Source organism: Entelurus aequoreus, linkage group LG11, assembly GCF_033978785.1.
Source record: "Entelurus aequoreus isolate RoL-2023_Sb linkage group LG11, RoL_Eaeq_v1.1, whole genome shotgun sequence".
Lineage (NCBI taxonomy): Eukaryota > Metazoa > Chordata > Actinopteri > Syngnathiformes > Syngnathidae > Entelurus > Entelurus aequoreus.
In genome coordinates this window covers 20,686,958-20,711,387 of record NC_084741.1, presented here as the reverse complement: position 1 = coordinate 20,711,387, position 24,430 = coordinate 20,686,958, and the positions used below count along the sequence as shown (strand labels likewise).

At 40.6% G+C, this 24,430-nt stretch overlaps 1 protein-coding gene across 3 annotated transcripts in view; it reads left to right on the top strand.

Moving 5' to 3' along the window:
• znf385d (zinc finger protein 385D) overlaps positions 1 to 24,430 on the top strand; it is a 528,085-nt gene that overhangs the window by 132,488 nt on the left and 371,167 nt on the right. For 2 of the 3 annotated variants that reach the window (XM_062062664.1, XM_062062665.1), the window contains one exon: positions 20,909 to 21,097. The exons of the other annotated variant lie outside the window; for it this stretch is intronic. In XM_062062664.1, the coding sequence (XP_061918648.1) occupies positions 20,909 to 21,097 (189 nt within the window). The remainder of the gene's footprint in view (positions 1 to 20,908; positions 21,098 to 24,430) is intronic. 3 annotated transcript variants of the gene reach the window in all.

Here is a 24,430-nt window from a genome sequence, read left to right as displayed (position 1 = left end):
AAAAAAAGTTCATGAGTTTGAACATCAAATATCTTGTCTTTGTAGTGCATTCAATTGCATATGGGTTGAAAAGGATTTGCAAATCATTGTATTCCGTTTATATTTACATATTTACATCTAACACAATTTCCCAACTCATATGGAAATGGGGTTTGTAATATGGATTTCAGAGTTTTTCCTTGCCAGGACGTGGGTTCACATCAGGGGATGCCCTTTGAGGCATTTACGATTAATACAAATACCTTTTGACTGATTGACATGATACATGTAATATGATATCGTATATGATACATGTCATGTGCTCTCCACATTCAAGTGGCTGCTTGCATCTTCAAATTCCAATATTGGATCTTTCCCAAAGTTCTGTGTGTTTGCTAATTTTGAGCCAGAAAGTTTTTTTGCGGCAGACAGATTATTGCAAATGTATCAACTTCAAAGTCTGCTTGTTGTGACATGAAAGTCAAACCAGTTTGATTCCGCTCGACGCTGATGGAGATTCCCATCAGGCATTGCAGTCTGCATGTAAGCGGACAGCAGCTGATAAACGACGGCGCTGCCGCCTCGTCAGCTCCTATTTGTCAGGCGAGGGGAAGCGTTTGTAACCTGGCACGATTCAAACACGCTCAGACTTTACAGTATTTTAAACACACCTTGGTGTAAAGTCGACATAAAATATGAGCGCCAAAGGGCTTATTTTTATGACAAATATTTCCATTTATGAGTTGCAGTATTGTTAACTTCCTCATCATCATCACTAAGCAGCGTGAAAGCACAGCACGTCTAATTACACTGCATTAAAACCCAAACTGTCAACATTTGCGTTGGGAAATCCCTGAAACGTTCTGGAATATGACCGTTCATATTCTGAAGAGAACACTTGCATGCATTACTGCGTCTGGATCTTTTTTTATGCTTCAACAATCTCCATTTTGTATGAAAACACTTGATTTGGATACATTTTTGGCATTTTTTCTTGTGAATTCTATATTGGGATTATTTTATTGTCTGGAGGGCGACCATGGGGCGTTTGCAAGGTGCCAATACATTATTATTATTATCATTATTGATATTATTATGGGTAACGTTACTTTAAAAATGCCAGCAAAATCAGGACATCCATTATAAACATACAGAAAAAAGTCAAAATGTTCTTTACAATTCACACCACCACCATCATTGTTATTTCATCAGAATTATTGTTTCATATCATTATTATTAATAATAATGATATTATGGGTTGGGGTGCTTTATTTTGCAGCCAGCAAGATTAGGAAAAATCATACAGGAACATTAGAAAAAAAAAAAAATTGTATTTTCTTTTTACAATGCACATTATTTAATCAGAATTATTATTATCGATTAATTATAATTATTTATTATCATTATTGTTAATATAATGGGTTGAGTTGCTTTTTTTTAATAGGCAGCAAGATTAGGAAAATTAAAAAAGGAACATGAGGGAACTACAGCGCCCCTAAAGGGACATGGGGGAATTAAAAAAAATATATATATATTATTATTATTTTTTTAGATATGTATCTCGTGCGCATGAGAAACTATCTCGTGCGCACGTAAAAGTTTCTCGTGCTCATGAGATACATATCTGGTGCGCACCAGATAGTTTCTGGTGCGCACGAGAAAGCTTTGGATGCGTGCAGATGTGTGTGTGAAAATGGAGAGTGCTTGAGACGCCGAGATGAGCGGTCGCACCCTCTTTCGCTCCCGATCGGGAATCCAAACAACTGCTCGGATTATCCCACACTTCCTCCTTTTTCTACTGTGGATCACGGATTTATATTTTAAACCTCCTCGGATACTCTACCCTCTTGAAAATGAGAGTCGAGAACGCAAAATGGACATACACAGTGACTTTTATCTCCACGACAATACATCGGCGAAGCACCTTGGCTTTGGAGCTAACGTGTTAGCATCGTGCTTGTCTGCACATCGAGGCAAAGTGAACATGCCTCTGACTGGAAGGATAGACAGAAAGTCAATAATACTACTATTACTTCTACTATCAGGAGACACTGAACTCAACCCTGGACCTGCAACAACACGGTTAATGTTGTCCCGACTGGCGAAGACTAGCAATGCTACTGCTAGCGTCGCCATCGAAGCTAACTCGGCTACCGGCTCATCTCAGCTCAAGCTCACCTGTGCTCCAGCGGTCGGCGGCTCGGCGGAGGACTTCGCCCCGTTCATCGACACGGTCGGAGGCTCGACGGCGGCGGTGGAGGACGACCCGGTCATCAGAGAAGGCAGCGACTCAGCGGCGGTGAACGACGCGGCGGCTGCGGTGGACGGCGACCCAGACATCGGTGATTGCGGGGAACTGCACGAGATGGCGGGGGTCCACGCGACCTCTCCCGGGTCCCGGACGGTCGAGGACGCGGCATACACAGGATTTAGAGGCGCCTTTACACAAACATTTTCGTTATTCTCGTTCTCTTTGTCTTCAAAAAAGCCCGCCAAAAGGAAACCCAACCCATCCCCCAGCAACCCTACATGGCCTCCTCCTCCCTCTCCCTCCCCTCCCCCTTTCTCTCCCTCCCCCTTCACCTGGAGGACGATCAATATGCCCCTCTCTCTCTCTCTCCTCTCTCTCCTTGCTCTTCAACTGCAACAGCAATAATAACCAACAATTTTTCTGGTCAGTACCACAACACAGCGGACTCTGATGCTCTTTTTGGTTCCAGTGGACTACACATCATCCACCTTAATGTGAACAGCCTCTCTGGAGCCAAACTCGACCAAATCAGATAAATGTTCCTCAACACGAAGGTAAAAATCTTGTGTTTCTCTGAAACCAAATTTGATCAAAGTATTTCTGACTCAGAGATAGAAATACAAAACTTTTCGGTTATCAGAAAGGATAGGAATAAATACGGTGGGGGCGTTTGTATGTATATTCACCAGGATATTAAATACATAACTCGCACTGATCTTAATCACAATGACCTGGAATCTGTGTGGGCGGAAATCAAATTTAAAAACGCTAAGCCGGTATTTATAGGGACTGTTTATAGACCCCCTAATCAGAGTGATTTCTATGGGGCTTTGGAAGAATGCTTGGCGGGGACAGACAACATGGAGAAAATTATAACTGGGGATCTGAACACAGATATTCAACGCAAAGATGCGCCTGTCTTCAGATCCTTCAGCAAGTTTTGTAATCTGCACGGTCTTTCCCAGCTAATAGCGCTACCCACAAGGGTGTGTGATTCCACCCAATCAACCATAGATCTCATTCTCACTTCAGACCGGCCTAAAATAAAAAATAGTGGGGTCATGATCTGTGGTCTTAGCGACCACTATCTAACCTTCTGCACCCATAAAATAGCTAAACCTAAAGCCAATGGCCACATAACAGCCCAATCCAGATCCCTCAAAAAATACTCCAATGACAATTTCAATTTAAAATTAGATGAGTGGGACTGGTCCCCTGTGCTCGCGAGCAACCTGGTCGATGTCGCTTGGGATCGCTTCAAAACGGCGTTCCTAAAGATACTAAATGACATGGCTCCCGTGAAAACAGTCAGGATCAAAGCCTGCTCGGAACCATGGATGAATCCGGACCTATTAGCTGCCATAAAAGACAGAGACAGGAAATACTCTGAATACCAAAAATGTAAAACAGAAGTAGATAAACAACCCAATAATATCAACCTGAAATTACTCCTTTCAACTCTCAAAAAGCAATGCAATAAATTAAGAAATAAGTCAACCAACCTGACTAAATCCTTAAAAAAAAATTACATTAACGACAAAATAGAGGAAAACACGAATAAGCCACGTGAGCTCTGGAAAATTCTCAACAACCAGCTTCCTGGTTGCAGCCAGAAACTTAAAACAAGACTCACCAACATCAGCATCAAGGAGGGTGACTCCCTCATTACAGACAAAATGGAGGTAGCTAGCAGACTTAACATCTTTTTCACCAGCATAGCCGCAACTCTTGTCAACAAGCTGTCCCACCACTCTGGTCGCTTTGGTGTAGAACACATTAAAGCCTTCTACAGAAAGCTAGGAGTATCCAACGATGATTTCAAATTAGAAATGGTCACAGCTGATGAGGTGTTTAAAAAATTGAGCGCGCTCCACCCTAACAAGGCCACCGGCCTTGATAATATTCCCTCCAGATTCCTCAGGGACTCTGCCTCCATCATTGCCCCGATCATCACGCACATAATAAACCTATCAATTACACAAGGCCAAGTACCAAAAGATTTTAAGATAGCAAGAGTAACTCCCCTCTTTAAAAAAGGAAGCAAATTGGAACCCGGCAACTACCGACCTGTTTCTATTCTCAGCTCCATTTCGAAAGTAATGGAGAAAATAGTTTATGAACAGGTCGATAGTTACCTTGCCACTAATAAACTCATGTACAAATTCCAATCCGGCTTCAGAACTAACCACTCCACTGACACATGCCTTCTCTATCTGACCGACCACATCAAACATGAGGTGGACGCGGGCAAATACTGCGGCATGGTCATGCTGGACCTTCAGAAGGCCTTTGACACCGTTAACCACGCTATACTGTTGGAGCTGGATGCAGTCTTACTTGGAGGGGAAGGAGCAGGTGGTAGAGGTGAACGGCACCATGTCCCCCCCCCCCCCTCTCGGTGAGCTGTGGAGTCCCCCAAGGCAGTATATTGGGACCTTTACTGTTCCTAATATACATAAACGACATGTCATCGGCATGCGACTGTGAATTGTTTTTGTTTGCGGATGACTCTGCCTTGCTGGTATCAGACAAGGACAAGTCACACGTGGAGAAAATCCTCAGTGCTGAGCTCTGTAGAACTTGCACCTGGCTCGCTGACAACAAGCTATCCATCCACTTGGGTAAAACAGAATCCATCCTGTTTGGGTCCCACATCAAACTTAAGAGAGTCAATGACTTCACCATAAAAGTAGGTGACAGTGTCATCACCAGGAAAGATGAGGTCACCTACCTAGGTTCCATTCTAGAGGCTAACCTTTCCTGTGACAAAATGGCAACCAAGGTAATCAAAAAGGTTAACCAACGAACGAGATTTCTCTACAGAATTTCCTCTCTGGTCAACAAAAGCACCTTGAGGATTCTGGCGGGAACTCTCGTTCAACCCTTTTTCGATTATGCATGCACCTCCTGGTACCCTAGCACCTCCAAAACCCTCAAATCTAAACTCCAAACATCTCAGAACAAGCTAGACAGGTTACTTCTAGACCTCCACCCCAGATCCCACCTCACTCCTACCCACTTCTCTAAAGTGGGCTGGCTCAAGGTGGAGGACAGAGTTAAACAACTTGCACTGAGCCTAGTCTATAAAATCCGCTACACCTCCCTGATACCGAAGTACATGTCAAACTACTTCCTTAACGTAAATGACCGCCATAACCACAACACCAGGGGGTGCTCCACTAACCACGTTAAACCCAGATTCCGAACTAACAAAGGTCTTAACTCATTCTCTTTCTATGCCACATCAATGTGGAATGCGCTCCCAACAGGTATAAAAGAAAGGGCATCTCTATCCTCCTTCAAAACCGCAATAAAAGTTCACCTCCAGGCAGCTACAACCCTAAACTAACACCCTCCCCGGATTGCTAATAATCAAATGTAAACAATCAAATGCAGATTCTTTTTCTTATGCCTTCTGATCTCTCTCTCTCTCTCTCTCTCTCTCTCTCTCTCTATGTCCACTACTTGATGTGCATATCCCCCCCCCACCCCCCACCCCCCACCCCCCTCCACACCCCTGATTGTAAATAATGTAAATAATTCAATGTGATTATCTTGTGTGATGACTGTATTATGATGATAGTATATATGATAGTATATATCTGTATCATGAATCAATTTAAGTGGACCCCGACTTAAACAAGTTGAAAAACTTATTCGGGTGTTACCATTTAGTGGTCAATTATACGGAATATGTACTTCACTGTGCAACCTACTAATAAAAGTCTCAATCAATCAATGGCAGTTTAGGAGATAATTTGGCTGTATTTCCAACTAGGACTTTCCCCCATGTGTGTTGTGGCAAAATGTGAATGCCTGCCAAAAATGTATTTCCTTCGCAGGGGCGCGCAGCGCTCGCTGGACCTACATTTTTGTCTTGGTGTGTCCACAGCGGATTACTAGGTGTAAGACAAACACTTTATCTTCCTGGTTATTGTACCGCTACGGGTTTGACATTATTTAAGACTTTATCGTGCCCGGAAAAGGACAGTTTTTGTGATTTAAAGGACTGTTAGTCCGACGTTGTTGTGATAAAACTTCTTTCTTGTTTGGAAGATACACACACAATTGTCACTGTTATTTATTCCTGCACATAATAAATATGTACGTGTTTGGATGTATTCATTTATGTAAAATTGTCATTAAATGTAATATTGCCTGACAAAAATTGATTGGACGTAATATTTTGATATTTTCACACCGCATATTTACACACGCGCATTTTACTAGAATACCCTTATGACTGAGCATCACATATATCAACATCAAGTACCTACTGTACTGTTTACTTGTTGAAATACCCTTTTTAGAGCAAACATCTACCCAAATATAAATATATATACCTGTATATATATATATGTGTGTGTGTATGTGTGTGCGTGTGTGTGTGTGTGTGTGTGTGTGTGTGTGTGTGTGTGTGTGTGTGTATCTAAATATATATATATATATATATATATATATATATATATATATATATATATATATATATATATATATATATATATATATATATATATATATATATATATATATATGTATATATATATATATATATGAACATTACACAAATGTAACACATTTTTCTCTCAGCACATACTGGAGCTGTGTACCATTTGTCTGTCACAGAATGACATCACACTAAGACATTCAGTGACAGTTTTCGAGTGTTTATCAGTGATATATATATATATATATATATATATATATATATATATATATATATATATATATATATATATATATATATATATATATATATGTATATATATAATATACAAACCCCGTTTCCATATGAGTTGGGAAATTGTGTTATATGTAAATATAAACGGAATACAATGATTTGCAAATCCTTTTCAAGTCATATTAAATTGAATGCACTACAAAGACAAGATATTTGATATTCAAACCCATAAACTTTATTTTATTTTTGCAAATAATAATTAACTTAGAATTTCACGGCTGCAACACGTGCCAAAGTAGTTGGGAAAGGGCATGTTCACCACTGTGTTACATGGCCTTTTCTTTTAACAAAACTCAGTAAACGTTTAGGAACTGAGGACACACATTTTTTTGAGCTTCTCAGGTGGAATTATTTTCCATTCTTGCTTGATGTACAGCTTAAGTCGTTCAACAGTCCGGGGGTCTCCTTTGTGGTATTTTAGGCTTCATAATGCGCCACACATTTTCAATGGGAGACAGGTCTGGCAAGCCAGTCTAGTACCCACACTCTTTTACTATGAAGCCACATTGATGTAACACGTGGCTTGGCATTGTCTTGTTGAAATAAGCAGGGGCGTCCATGGTAACGTTGCTTGGATGGCAACATATGTTGCTCCAAAACCTGTATGTACCTTTCAGCATTAATGGCGCCTTCACAGATGTGTAAGTTACCCATGTCTTGGGCACTAATACACCCCCATACCATCACAGATGCCGCTTTTTCAATCTTGCGCCTATAACAATCCGGATGGCTCTTTTCCTCTTTGGTCCGGAGGACACGACGCCCACAGTTTCCAAAAACAATTTGAAATGAGGACTCGTCGGACCACAGAACACTTTTCCACTTTGTATCAGTCCATCTTAGATGAGCTCAGGCCCAGCGAAGCCGACGGCGTTTCTGGGTGTTGTTGATAGACGGTTTTCGCCTTGCATAGGAGAGTTTTAACTTGCACTTACAGATGTAGCGACCAACTGCAGTTACTGACAGTGGGTTTCTGAAGTGTTCCTGAGCCCATGTGGAGATATCCTTAACACACAGATGTCGCTTGTTGATGCAGTACAGCCTGAGGGATCGAAGGTCACGGGCTTAGCTGCTTACGTGCAGTGATTTCTCCAGATCCTCTGAACCCTTTGATGATATTACAGACCATAGATGGTGAAATCCCTAAATTCCTTGCAATAGCTGGTGGAGAAAGGTTTTTCTTAAACTGTTCAAGAATTTGCTCACGCATTTGTTGACAAAGTGGTGACCCTCGCCCCATCCTTGTTTGTGAATGACTGAGCATTTCATGGAATCTACTTTTATACCCAATCATGGCACCCACCTGTTCCCAATTTGCCTGTTCACCTGTGGGATGTTCCAAATAAGTGTTTGATGAGCATTCCTCAATTTTATCAGTATTTATTGCCACCTTTCCCAACTTCTTTGTCACGTGTTGCTGGCATCAAATTCTAAAGTTAATGATTATTTGCAAAAAAAAAATGGTTTATCAGTTTGAACATCAAATATGTTGTCTTTGTAGCATATTCAACTGCATTTGTATTTATACAAGTAAACAGTACAGTAGGTACTTGATTTATATATATGTAATGCTCATAAGGGTATTCTAGTAGAATATGCAGAGATAAGATGTGTCAATATCAAAATATTACTAGAAATACATTTTTGGCAGCAACAAAGTGGCCATTTGGGTAGATATTTGCTCTAAAAAGGGTATTTCAACAAGTAAACAGTATAGTAGGTACTTCATTTTGATATATGTAATGCCCATAAGAGTATTCTAGTAAAATATGTCAATATGCGATGTGTAAATATCCAAATATTACTTGAAATACATTTTTGGCAGCAGGAAAGTGGCCATTTGGGTAGATGTTTGCTCTAAAAAAGGTATTTCAATAAGTAAATAGTACAGTAGGTACTTCATTTTGATATATGTAATGCTCATAAGGGTATTCTAATAAAATATGCAGAGATGAGATGTGTCAGTATCAAAATATTACTTAAAATACATTTTTGGCAGCAGCAAAGTGGTTGTCTTGGCATAATTTAGCTTTGTAAAGGGTATTTCTACAAGTAAACAGTACAGTAGGTACTTGATTTATATATATGTAATGCTCATAAGGGTATTCTAGTAGAATATGCAGAGATTATATGTGTCAATATCAAAATATTACTAGAAACACATTTTTGGCAGCAACAAAGTGGCCATTTGGGTAGATATTTGCTCTAAAAAGGGTATTTCAACAAGTAAACAGTACAGTAGGTACTTGATGTTGATATATGTGATGCTCAGTCATAAGGGTATTCTAGTAAAATGCGCGTGTGTAAATATGCGATGTGTAAATATCAAAATATTACGTCGAATCAATTTTTGTCAGGCAACATTACATTTAATGACAATTTTACATAAATGAATACATCCAAACACATTGTACATATTTATTATGTGCAGGAAGAAATAACAGTTACAATTGTGTGTGTATCTTCCAAACAAGAAAAAAGTTTTATCACATCAACATCGGACTAACAGTCCTTTAAATCACATTAATGCCACAGAAGAGGAAAACTGTCCTTTTCCGGGCACGATAAAGTCTTAAATAATGTCAAACACGTAGCGTTACAATAACCAGGAAGATAAAGTGCGCACCAGATATGTATCTTGTGAGCACGAGAAACTTTTTCGTGCGCACGAGATAGTTTCTCGTGAGTACGAGAAACTATCTAGTGAGCACCAGATATGTATCTCGTGAGCACGAGATACATATTTTAAAAAAATAATAATAATACAAAAAAAAATCCCCCATGTCCCTTTAGGGGCTCCGTAATATATCCATCCATCCATTTTCTACCGCTTAATCCCTTCGGGGTCGCGGGGGGCGCTGGAGCCTATCTCAGCTACAATCGGGCGGAAGGCAGAGTACACCCTGGACAAGTCGCCACCTCATCCCAGCTCCGTAATATATATACTATATATTTATATATATCTCTTTTTTTTCACAATACACAATATTATTATTATTACTTCATAAAAATGTTTTGTTATTATGATTAATATTATCCGTTGGGTTTCTGTATTTTGCAGCCCGCAAGATTAGGAAAAATCATACAGGAACTTAAGGGATAATATATATATCAGAATCAGAATCAGAATCAGAATAGTTTTATTGCTATTGTTTGAGAACGGGTTCACAAACTAGGAATTTTTCTTGGTGCAAACGTGCGACATAAAACACATACAACACATATTTGGTAATAAAAAGAGCTGTAACTGAGCTATCAGATAGACTTAGAAGGAATTCAAGGAGCTGCTGTTAGGAGTTATTGTTCATTTGCCTGATGGCCGAGGGGAAAAACTGTTCAGGTGGCGGGAGGTGTGGGTCTGGATGGAGCGTAGTCTCCTGCCTGAGGGAAGAGGGGAGAATAGTGTGTGTCCAGGGTGAGAAGAGTCAGCTGTGATCCGACCCACACGCCTCCTGGTCCTGGAGGAGAACAAGTCCTGGAGGGATGGGAGCTTTCAGCCAATCACCTTCTCAGCAGCACGTACGATGCGCTGCAGTCTATTCTTATCCTGGACTGTGGCGCCGGGGAACCACACTGTGATGGAGGAGGTCAGGATGGACTCTATGATGGCTGAGTAAAACTGCACCAGCATCTCGGTCGGCACCTTAAGTTTCCTCAGCTGCCGCAGGAAGTACATCCTCTGCTGGGCCTTCTTGATGAGGGAGCTGATGGTCAGCTCCCACTTGAGGTCCTGGGTGATGGTGGTGCCCAAGAAACGGAAAGAGTCCACAATGGGGTCGGGGGTGGGAGAGTCAATCAGGGTGAGGGGGGATGGTGGGGCTGTGACTTTCCTGAAGTCCATGATCATCTCCACTGTTTTCTGGGCGTTCAGCTCCAGGTTGTTGAGGCTGCACCAGGACGTCAGCCGGTCCACCTCTCTCCTGTAGGCGGACTCATCGCCATTCGAGATGAGCCCGATGAGGGTGATGTCATCCGCAAACTTGAGCAGTTTTACGGATTGGTGACTGGAGGTGCAGCAGTTTGTATACAGGGAGAAGAACCAGGGGGAGAGTACACAGCCCTGAGGATTACCAGTGTTTGTGGTTCGACTGTCTGAGACAATCTTCCCCAACCGTACGTGCTGTCTTCGGTCTGTCAGGAAGTCATTAATCCAACTGCAGAGGGAGTCGGGCACGCTGAGCTGGTAGAGCTTGTCTCGTAGCAGGCCAGGGAGGATGGTGTTGAAGGCAGAGCTGAAGTCCACAAACAGGATCCTAGCGTAGGTTCCTGGGGAGTCCAGATGCTCCAGGATGAAGTGGAGGGCCAGGTTCACTGCATCATCCACAGACCTGTTGGCTCTGTAGGCGAACTGCAGTGGGTCCAGGAGGGGGGCGGTGATGTCCTTGAGGTGGGACAGGACCAAGCGCTCAAAGGACTTCATGACCACAGACGTCAGCGCGACCGGCCTGTAGTCATTTAGTCCTGTGATCCGTGCTTTCTTGGGGACAGGGACAATGGTAGAGGTCTTAAAGCAGGACGGCACGCGGCATAGCTCCAGAGAGGTGTTAAAAATGTCAGTGAAGACAGGAGCCAGCTGGTCCGCACAGTGTCTGAGAGTGGAGGGGGAGACACCATCCGGCCCGGGAGCCTTCCGCGTATTCAGCTTCAAGAACTGCCGGCGTACATCCTCTTCTTTGATGGAGAGGGTCTTTACATATCTTTTATATATATATATATATATATATATATATATATATATATATATATATATATATATATATATATATATATATATATATATATATATATATATATATATATATATATATATATATTACAATGCACACTATTATTATTACTACTGTTATTATTTCATCATATATTTATTATCATTACTATTATTATTATGATTAATATTATGGGTATGGTTTCTTGATTTTGCAGCCCGCAAGATTAGGAAAAATCATACAGGAACATGAAGGAAAAAATAATGATTTGTCCTACAATGCACATTGTTATTATTATTGTTATTATCATCGCGTTTGCATGTTCTCTCTGGGTACTCTGGCTTCCCCCCCACCTCCAAAGACATGCACCTGGCTTATTATTAAATGGTGCCTGGTGTGTGAAAGTGAGCGTGAATGTTGTCTGTGTTGGCCCTGTGATGAGGTGGCGACTTCTCCAGGGTGAACCCCGCCTTCCGCCCGACTACAACTGGGATAGGCTCCAGCACCCCCCCGTCACCTCGAACAGGTCAAGCAGTAGAAAATGAATGGATGGACTACGAGTAACTACCAAGTCCTCATGTCCACTACAGAGGACAATGGATACATGTCATTGTGGCAGCCATTTTTGGAAGACGTGTCTTCTATTTCATTGGACACACAACAAAGCACACACGACCAGAAAGCACAGGATGTCCTTCTAGATAACATCTTGTATTCTTGTCGAGTGTTTCTCATTAGAGACAATAAATCACTCGTCCCCACGGAGGACAAAAATGCATTGCTGCGTCTCGGGAGTTTAAAAATAGATGTAAAGTTTGTGATGAAATCCAAGCTGGTAAATATATCATAAAATGCATAAAATAATGTTATTAACCCTGCAGACGGCTTGTTGGTGTAGTATTCAAGTGAAATCTTTTGGGGGCCACATTTGCAGAAAGCTGAGGACTTCTCCCTTCACTTGGAGTCTTATGTCCAACCAGCGCCCTCTACAGTGGACCTTTTTTATTAATTAGTATTATTATTAACCTGATAAAAACTCATTGGGATTAAAATCTCTTCTACAAGAGTGACCAGGCCAAGAGGGCAGCAAAATAGGTTTCATAATACATATAACTAAAACCACAGCAGTCGCACAGTATAATTAAAATAAAATAATACAAATGGCCCGCAGCCTTCTAAAACTAGCATGTTAGCTTTTATTTTATTTTTTGCAAAATTTGCAGGTGTATACCTCAGTGTCAAATACAAAACCAGTGAAGTTGGCATGTTGTGTAAATCGTAAATAAAAACAGAATTTAATGATTTAAAAATCCTTTCAACCTATATTCAATTGAATAGACTGCAAAGACAAGATATTTAATGTTCAAACTAGGAAACATATATATATATTTTTTTCAAATAATCATTAACTTAGGATTTAATGGCAGCAACACATTGCAAAAAAGCATTTTTACCACTGCGTTACATGGCCTTTCCTTTTAACAACACTCAGTAAAACATTTGGGAACTGAGGAGACCAATTTTTGAAGCTTTTCAGGTGGAATTCTTTCCCATTCTTGCTTGATGTACAGCTTAAGTTGTTCAACAGTCCAGGGGTCTCCTTTGTGGTATCTTAGGCTTCATATTGCGCCACACATTTTCAATGGGAGACAGGTCTGGACTACAGGCAGGCCAGTCTAGTACCCGTACTCTTTTACTATGAAGCCACGCTGTTGTAAAACGTGACTTGGCATTGTCTTGCTGAAATAAGCAGGGGCGTCCATGATAACGTTGCTTGGATGGCAACATATATTGCTCCAAATCCTGTATGTACCTTTCAGCATTAATGGCGCCTTCACAGATGTGTAAGTTACCTATGTCTTGGGCACTAATACACCCCCATACCATCACAGATGCTGGCTTTTCAACTTTGGGCCTATAACAATCCGGATGGTTCTTTTCCTCTTTGTTCCGGAGGACATGACGTCCACAGTTTCCAAAAACAATTTGAAATGTGAACTCGTCAGACCACAGAACACTTTTGCACTTTGCATTAGTCCATCTTAGATGAGCTTGGGCCCAGCGAAGCCGGCAGTGTTTCTGGGTGTTGTTGATAAATGGCTTTGGCTTTGCATAGTAGAGTATTAACTTGCACTTACAGATGTAGTGATGAACTGTACTTACTGACAGTGGTTTTCTGAAGTGTTCCTGAGCCCATGTGGTGATATCCTTTACACACTGATGTCGCTTTTTGATGCAGTACCGCCTGAGGGATCAAAGGTCACGGGCGTTCAATGTTGGTTTTCAGCCTTGCCGCTTACGTGCAGGTATTTCTCCAAATTCTCTTAACCTTTTGATGATATTACGGACCGTAGATGGTGAAACCCCTAAATTCCTTGCAATAGCTGGTTGAGAAATGTTGTTCCTAAACTGTTCGACAATTTGCTCATGCATTTGTTGACAAAGTGGTGACCCTCGCCCCATCCTTGTTTGTGAATGACTGAGCATTTCATGGAAGCTACTTTTATACCCAATCATGGCATCCACCTGTTCCCAATTTGCCTGTTCACCTGTGGGATGTTCAAAATAAGTGTTTGATGAGCATTCCTCAATGTTCTCAGTCTTTCTTGCCACTTGTGCCAGCTTTTTTGAAACATGTTGCAGGCATCAAATTCCAAATGAGCTAATATTTGCAAAAAAATAAAGTTTTCCAGTTCGACCATTAAGTATCTTGTCTTTGCAGTCTATTCAATCGAACATAAGTTGAAAAGGATTTGCAAATCATTGTATTCTGTTTTTATTTACGATTTACACAACATGCCAACTTCACTGGTTTTGGGCTTTGTATTTACTTTACGAATGATACCTGTTAGCATGCTAACATGAGTATGCTATATTTATTTTAAAATGTTTTAGGCATACACTTGTCATATTTTGGTACTTGATGTAGGCTAATGTTATAGCATGCTAGCATTTTCAATCATTCAATCAATCAACGTTTACTTTAATAGCCCTTAATCACAAATGTCTCAAAGGGCTGCACAAAACACGACGACATCCTTGCATGAAAAAACTCAACCCCATGGGAACAACAAGAAACCTTGGAAGGGGCCGAAGATGCAACCGGTGCAATGGATGCCGAGTGGATACGGTTAATAACGAGAGTCCAGTCCATAGTGAGGCCAGCAGGGGATTTAAAATAATAATAATATTAAAGTTAAAGTACCAATGATTGTCACACACACACTAGGTGTGGGGAAATTTGTCCTCTGCATTTAACCCATCCCCTTGTTCACCCCCTGGGAGGTGAGGGGAGCAGTGAGCAGCAGCGGTGGCCGTGCCCGGAAATCATTTTTGGTGATTTAACCCCCAATTCCAACCCTTGATGCTATGGGTCCCATTTTTATAGTCTTTGGTATGACTCGGCCGAGGTTTGAACTCACAACCTACCGATCTCAGGGCGGCCACTGAGTAGGTAACTGTTAGCATTTCAATTCGGCGTTGGCTCTTGAGCATTCACACGGAATTTCTACCAAAAATTGCAATTTTCTAGTTATTTGACGACAAATCTAATCATTGTATTGATTAATTGATTGAAACTTTTATTATTAGATCGCACAGTACAGTACATATTCCGTACAATTGACCACTAAATGGTAACACCCGAATAAGTTTTTCAACTTGTTTAAGTCGGGGTCCACGTTAATCAATTCATGGTACAAATATATACTATCAGCATAATACAGTCATCACACAAGTTAATCATCAGAGTATATACATTGAATTATTTACATTATTTACAATCCGGGGGGTTTGATATCAGCACTTTAGTCATCAACAATTGCATCATCTGAGAAATGGACATTGAAACAGTGTAGGTCTGACTTGGAAGGATATGTACAGCGAGCAGTGAACAAAGTGAGTTCAGAAAGCATAACAACGAGTATATACATTTGATTATTTACAATCCGGGGAGGTGGGATGTGGAGGGGAAGGGTGTTAGTCAAGGGTTGAAGTTGCCTGGAGGTGTTCTTTTAGTGCGGTTTTGAAGGAGGATATGGATGCACTTTCTTTTACACCTGTTGGGAGTGCATTCCATATTGATGTGGAATAGAAGGAGAATGAGTTAAGACCTTTGTTAGATCGGAATCTGGGTTTAACGTGGTTTGTGGAGCTCCCCCTGGTGTTGTGGTTATGGCGGTCATTTACGTCCTGGAAGTAGTTTGACATGTACTTCGGTATCAGGGAGGTGTAGCGGATTTTATAGACTAGGCTCAGTGCAAGTTGTTTAACCCTGTCCTCCACCCTGAGCCAGCCCACTTTGGAGAAGTGGGTAGGAGTAAGGTGTGATCTGGGGTGGAGGTCTAGAAGTAACCTGACTAGCTTGTTCTGGGATGTTTGGAGTCTAGATATGAGGGTTTTGGAGGTGCTAGGGTACTAGGAGGTGAAAGCGTAATCGAAAAAGGGTTGAATGAGAGTTCCCGCTAGAATCTTCATGGTGCTTTTGTTGACCAGAGAGGAGATTCTGTAGAGAAATCTCGTTCGTTGGTTGACCTTTTTGATTACCTTGGTTGCCATTTTATCACAGGGAAGATTAACCTCTAGAATGGAACCTGGGTACGTGACCTCATCTTTCCTGGTGATAACAATGTCACCTACTTTTATAGTGAAGTCACTGACTTTCTTAAGGTTGATACTGTTGTACTGGTTTTGAAAAGGTAAAAACTACCAAAACGGCCGCCTACTTCCTTAAAGGCCTACTGAAACCCACTACTACCGACCACGCAGTCTGATAGTTTATACATCAATGATGAAATCTTAACATTGCAACACATGCCAATACGGCCGGGTTAACTTATAAAGTGCAATTTTAAATTTCCCGCGAAACTTCGGGTTGAAAACGTCTCGGTATGATGACGTTTGCGCGTGACGTCACGGAGTGAACGGAAGTATTCGGACCCCATTGGATCCAATACAAAAAGCTCTGTTTTCACCACATAATTCCACAGTATTCTGGACATCTGTGTTGGTGAATCTTTTGCAATTCTTTTAATGAACAATGAAGACTGCAAAGAAGAAAGCTGTAGGTGGGATCGGTGTATTAGACGCTGGCTGCAGCAACACAACCAGGAGGACTTTGACTTGGATAGCAGACGCGCTAGCCGACGCTAGCCGCCGACCGCATCTATGATCGGGTGAAGTCCTTCGTCGCTCCGTCGATCGCTGGAACGCAGGTGAGCACGGGTGTTGATGAGCAGATGAGGGCTGGCTGGCGTAGGTGGATAGCTAATGTTTTTAGCATAGCTCTGTCGAGGTCCCGTAGCTAAGTTAGCTTCAATGGCGTCGTTAGCAACAGCATTGTTAAGCTTCGCCAGGCTGGAAAGCATTAACCGTGTAGTTACAGGTCCATGGTTTAATAGTATTGTTGATTTTCTGTCTATCCTTCCAGTCAGGGGTTTATTTATTTTGTTTCTATCTGCACTTAAACACGATGCTATCCCGTTAGCTCCGTAGCTAAAGAGCTTCGCCGATGTATTGTCGTTTGGATAAAAGTCACTGTGAATGTCCATTTCGCCTTTTCGACTTTCATTTTCAAGAGGATATAGTATCCGAGGCGGTTTAAAATACAAATCCGTGATCCACAATAGAAAAAGGAGAAAGTGTGGAATCCAATGAACCCTTGTACTTAAGTTACGGTCAGAGCGAAAAAAGATACGTCCTGCACTGCACTCTAGTCCTTCACTCTCACGTTCCTCATCCATGAATCTTTCATCCTCCAAATTAATGGGGTAATCGTCGCTTTCTAGGTCCGAATCTCTCTCGCTGCATTGTAAACAATAGGGAAATGTGAGCAGCCCTATCCCCTGTGACGTCACGCTACTTCCGGTATAGGCAAGGCTTTTTTTTATCAGCGGCCAAAAGTTGTGAACTTTATCGTCGTTGTTCTCTACTAAATCCTTTCAGCAAAAATATGGCAATATCGCGAAATGATCAAGTAGGACACATAGAATGGATCTGCTATCCCCGTTTAAATAAAAACATTTCATTTCAGTAGGCCTTTAACAAGTCAATTTCTGGTCCCTTCACACTTTTTGTTTTCCTGGCACTTTTTCCTGTTGAGCTTTAAGCAAACATAAGTGATTATTTCTGCTCCATGCAGTGCAGCTGTGTTTGTCTAACACAAAACTCATCTGTGTCGGAGATATTGGTCTTTGGCGCCGGAATGGGAATCTAATGAATAAATGAAAATATGTTTATTTCCTGCTCGGCGCCGCTAAAAGATAAGAGGAAACATCTCGTACGTGATTGGCGCACGGGCGGGCTGCGGGTCGCCCGGGGTCATCCAAGCCCCGCCCACTCTTGCCTCGCGACCCTGGTCTCCTTCACGGGGGACACGTTTAGCTCCCAGGGCGGCGATGATGGAAAGCGAAGACGATGATCCCTCAAAAGCCGGAGAATGTGCCTGGCTGACCTTGACGGTGGTCAGCGTGGGATGGTGGGGTGAAAGTCGTTTCCATTCATCTCCCGTCGCAGCGGAAGGATTTCTCAGGCGGGGTGCTGACATATCCTGTGACAAGCAGCACGTTCCTTGCGAGCATTACGCTCCAAATGATGGCGGCTTCCTGTAAATAACCGAAAGGGCTTTTATTGACTTGTGATTTATGAAGAAGCGCCGCTGCTGGAACTGTCGGGGAGGAGTAGAACGTACACATGTAGCATGACTCCGGTCTTTTATTAGGACTTCATCAGCTTGGGACCGAGTGCGGCGACCTCCAAAGCAGGGGTGTCGAAAGTGTGGCTCGGGGGCCGTTTTTGTCGGTTTTCTAAAAGGCTGGTACGGCACTGTTTTTCAACCTTTTTGGAGCCAAGGCACATTTTATTCATTGAAAAAAATCCAGAGGCACACCGCGAGCAGAACATTTAAAGAAAATGAAACTCACACTGCAAAAACTGAAATCTAAGTAAGATTAAATATCTCAAATAAGGGTGATATTTGCTTATTTTCTGTCTGATAAGATAATTCTTCTCACTAAGCAGATTTTATGTTAGAGTGTTTTACTTGTTTTAAGTGTTTTGGTCCTAAATTATCTCAGTAAGATATTACAGCTTGTTGCTGAGATTTGATGACCTATATTGAGTAAAACATGCTTGAAACTAGAATATCAACTGTTGCAAAGCTGTGTCATCAACGCTCACAAGTAGGGATGTCCGATAATGGCTTTTTTGCCGATATACGATATTCCGATATTGTCCAACTCTTAATTACCGATACCGATATCAACAGATATATACAGTCGTGGAATTAACACATTATTATGCCTAATTTGGACAACCAGGTATGGTGAAGATAAGGTCCTTTTTAAAAAAAAAAATCATAAAATAAGATAAATAAACTAAAAACAATTTCTTGAAAAAAAAAAAAAGTAAAACAATATAAAAACAGTTACATAGAAACTAGTAATTTATGAAAATGAGTAAAATTAACTGTTAAAGGTTAGTACTATTAGTGGACCAGCAGCACGCACAATCATGTGTGCTTACGGACTGTATCCCTTGCAGACTGTATTGATATATATTGATATATAATGTAGGAACCAGAATATTAATAACAGAAAGAAACAACCCTTTTGTGTGAATGAGTGTGAATGAGTGTAAATGGGGGAGGGAGGTTTTTTGGGTTGGTGCACTAATTGTTAGTACATTTTTATGTTGATTTAATTTAAAAAAAAAAAAAAAACGATACAGATAATAAAAAAAAACGATACCAATAATTTCCGATATTACATTTTAAAGCATTTATCGGCCGATAATATCGGCCTGCCGATATTATCGGACATCTCTACTCACAAGTATAAAACTGCTTTTTCAAAGTAAGAATTTCTTATATCAAGCATGAACAAAAAAATCATGACTTTGACACAGTTGTGTCAGATGGCAGCCAAATGGACTTTGCTGTTTTATTTTCAATGAAACAATAGAAAAGACGTACTCGTGTAGTAGTACAGTTGGCACAGTACAGCAAACTGACAGTTAATATTTAAACATTTAACATGTGACATTTCAAACAGTTTTGAACAGAAATAGTTCATGCACATTCAGAGAAATTCTTCAAAATTACAATAAAAAATATAGGGGCATTTTACTTGAACTATATATATATATATATATATATATATATATATATATATATATATATATATATATATATATATATATATATATATATATATATATATTCCTTGCTCACTAATTGACTGAAAGAGCATGCACTTGGCGCGATGATGTCATGTTATCAATGGGAAAATGCAAGAAATGTAATGCCGAGCGCATATCATTCTGTCAAGATAATGGCACTAGCGTTTACTTAATTTAAGAATATTTTTCAACATATTGAGCAAAGAGGTCTCATATTTGTTTTTTCTACCAAGAAAAGTGCACTTGTTATTAGTGAGAATATACTTATTTTAAGGTATTTTTAATTAAAACAGATGACAGCCAAATGGACTTTGCTGTTTTATTTTCAATGAAACAATAAAAAATACATACTCATATAGTGGTACAGTTGGCACAGTACAGCAAACTGACAGTTAATATTTAAACTTTTAACATGTGACATTTCAAACAGTTTTGAACAGAAATAGTTCATGCACATTCAGAGAAATTCTTCAAAATTACAATAAAAAAAAATTTGGTTGGGGGCCAATATATATATATATATTCCTTGCGCACTAATTGACTGACAGAGCACGCACTTGCCGCGATGATGTCATGTTATCGATGGAAAAATGCAATAAATGTATTGCCGAGCGCATATCATTATGTCAAGATAATGGCACTAGCATTTACTTAATTTAAGAATATTTTTCAACATATTGAGAAAAAAGGTCTCATATTTGTTTTTTCTACCAAGAAAAGTGCACTTGTTATTAGTGAGAATATACTTATTTTAAGGTATTTTTTGGGGTAATTTGAGGTTAGCTAATTTTACTTGTTTTGGAAAGTCTTGACAAGCCAAATTTTCTTGTTCTATTGGCAGATAATTTTGCTTAGTTCAAGTAAAATGCCCCTAACTTTTGTATTTTTTTTCTTGTTTTTGAACACTGACTTTTTGCAGTGCAGCAGCCGATATTGACAAAGTCGTTGTCGCAATTGTTGGATACTGACACACCGTGGTGAGGGAAGTCCTGTTTTGGGGTTGTCTGGCACACTTCCTGTTTTATTTTGAAAATTCTAATCCTCCTCTCGTTTCAGGCCACTTGCCCTTCCTCCTGTGTCACTGGTCTGATGTCTCTCCTGATTGCCTGATTGTGCCCACCTGTGTCACCCTCCCTCATGTGTATATAGTCCTCGTCTTCCCCTGTCTTGTTGCCAGAGTATATCGTCTCGCTACGTACCTCCAGCCTTGTCCACAGCCTTGTCCACAGCCATCAACCAAGTTTGGTAAGTATTGTCTCGCTTTGTTTATTGATTCCTTTGTTCCCTCTGAGAGAGTGATTTTCTTTTGCTAAGTTTTTTTGGTCAAGTCTTTTTGTATCAATTTTCATAGTGCCTTGTCTTCCTTTTTTTCCCTCCTTCTGGAGCGCTTTTAGTTTTCAGGCTTCTCAAATACTTTATACATACTTTCTGTTTATAGCGTCTCGACTTTTTAGCATGAGTGAATTTCGTTTTTGTAGATTATTATAGATTGTCGTTTTTTTTGTGTATTTGACTCATAGAACTTTTTGGCTATTGCCTGTTCCTCCTTATGGAGTGATTTTCTGTTTATTGCCTTATGTCCTATGCCAGGGGTCGGCAACCCGCGGCTCTAGAGCCGCATGCGGCTCTTTAGCGCCGCCCTAGTGGCTCTCTGGAGATTTTTAAAAAATGTATGAAGAATGGAAAAAGATGAGGGGAAAAAAATGTATTTTTTTGTTTTAGTATGGTTTCTGTAGGAGGACAAACGTGACACAAACCTCCCTAATTGTTATAAATCACACTGTTTATATTAAACATGCTTCACTGATTCAAGTATTTGGCGAGCGCCGTTTTGTCCTACTAATTTTGGCGGTCCTTGAACTCACCGTATAGTTTGTTTACATGTATAACTTTCTCCGACTTTCTAGGACGTGTTTTATGCCACTTCTTTTTCTGTCTCATTTTGTCCACCACACTTTTAACGTTGTGCGTGAGTGCACAAAGGTGAGTTTTGTTGATGTTATTGACTTGTGTGGAGTGCTAATCAGACATATTTGGTCACTGCATGACTGCAAGCTAATCGATGCTAACATGCTATTTAGGCTAGCGATATGTACAATAATATTGCATCATTATGCCTCATTTGTAGGTATATTTGAGGTCATTTAGTTTCCTTTAAGTCCTCTTAATTAAATGTATATCTCATGACACATGTAATATGGCTTTTAATTTTTTGCGGCTCCAGACAGATTTGTTTTTGTATTTTTGGTCCAATATGGCTCTTTCAACATTTTGGGTTGCCGACCCCTGTCCTATGCTAATACCCTATAGGTGCTTGAATATATCATAGATAGATTTTGTAGCCACTTTCTTTAATCACTCTGTCCTAGAGATAGCAAGGAATTATCTAAAAAAAGGTCTGAGTCAATTGTCACTCCTCTGCATCTGAGTCCTCATTTACGCCAAGACATAACAGATACGACTTTAAACCATAACCAAGCATGCATCGATATAGCTCTTTTCTCAAAGTAGGTGTACTGTCACCACCTGTCACATCACACCCTGACTTATTTGGATAAATCCAATTGGCAAGCTCAGTTTTTTTAAATGTTTTAATGCTAATGATGCAAGATTACTTGTACTATGCTGTAGGTAAGGATGTGTATCGTTCACATTTCAACCAATGCCAGGAACAAACTGGTACTTTAAAATAAAAAAGGTGTCAGAACCAGTAATTAAAAAATTGAAAATATGCACATTTTTGTGAAACAAAAACCAGACAATGCCCTTTTCTTTTTATGGCATAATGTAAAGAACACACAAAAAACTCCTTCCTTGTGTTGTTTATGTTGCGTTGCTCATAATTTGTAGTGTTTGTGAATACAACCCAGCTCTCCGCAGCCATCATTGGTGCATAATGAGGAAGTGCTGAGTTGTTTTTTTGGCTACTGGCTAGCGCTGTGGTGCTAGCAGAGTTATGAGGCTTTTTGTTGGCGTGTTAAGGTTGGCAATAAAAATTAAAAAGAGCGTCTATGTCAGGGGTGTCCAAAGTGCGGCTCGGGGTCCATTTGCGGCCCACGGCTTGTTTTTAAACGCATCCCGTATTACAACACTACACACACAAAAAAATAGAATACCAATTTTGGGAAAAATTGCGTGTTGATGCTGAAATGTGCAAACCGCTGAAATGCGCAAGCGGAACTTAAAGGTCTACTGAATTTTTTTTTTTTAAATTTAAACGGGGATAGCAGATCCATTCTATGTGTCATACTTGATCATTTTGCGATATTGCCATATTTTTGAATGCGACGATTACCCCATTAATTTGAGCGAGGATGAAAGATTCGTGGATGAGGAACGTTAGAGTGAAGGACTAGAATGCAGTGCAAGACATATCTTTTTTCGCTCTGACCGTAACTTAGGTACAAGCTAGGTCATTGGATTCCACACTTTCTCCTTTTTCTATTGTGGATCACGGATTTGTATTTTAAACCACCTCGGATACTATATCCTCTTGAAAATGAGTCGAGAACGCGAAATGGACATTCACAGTGACTTTTATCTCCACGAAAATACATCGGTGAAGCTCTTTAGCTACTGAGCTAACGTGATAGCATCGGGCTCAAATGCAGATAGAAACAAAATAAATAAATCCCTGACTGGAAGGATAGACACAAGATCAACAATACTATTAAACCATGGACATGTAAATACACGGTTAATGCTTTCCAGCCTGGCGAAGCTTAACAATGCTGTTGCTAATGACGCCATTGAAGCTAACTTAGCAACCGGACCTCACAGAGCTATGCTAAAAACATTAGTTATCCACCTACGCCAGCCAGCCCTCATCTGCTCATCAATATCCGTGCTCACCTGCGTTCCAGCGATCGACGGTGCGACGAAGGACTTCAATCGATCACAGATGCGGTCACAGATGCGGTCACAGATGCGGTCACAGATGCGGTCGGCGAGACGGAGGAAGTTAAGGTGAGTTCGGCGGCTAGCGCGTCTGCTATCCATCTCTGTCCTCCTGGTTATGTTGCTGTAGTCCGCCGCTAATACACCGATCCCACCTACAACTTTCTTCTTTGCAGTCTCCATTGTTCATTAACACGCGAAGTCCCAGAGAAGGGTCAATTGACACTTTTACCTAGAAAACACACAAGAGGGTCATTTGACCCCTAGTCCCCCCTGTGGACACTCCTTTTGTTATGAAAATGTGGCTGTTAGTGGCACACGGCAGGGGGCCACTTGAGCCTGTGTGGGGGAGGGGACCTTACAGCTCAAGCTTTAGTTCTGAGGTAGGTTGTGTGTGTTTTTGCAAGGATCAACAGAATGAAGGGATCAACACTCTGACATTTATTGTTAAAAAAAATACAAAACAAAACATATTTACAAAGAATGAAAAAGCAACTGTTTTCCCAGTTTTGGTGTGGAGGGTTGTTGCAGAAGCAATTGTTATTTTTGTGTGCCAAAAATAGTTTAAAAAAAAAAATTTACAAAGAAAAAAGCATATTTACAAAGAATGAAAAACCATGTCCATGTAAACGTGACTGACATACATTTGAGCAGTCACTCACAATCCTGGCACTGCCATTG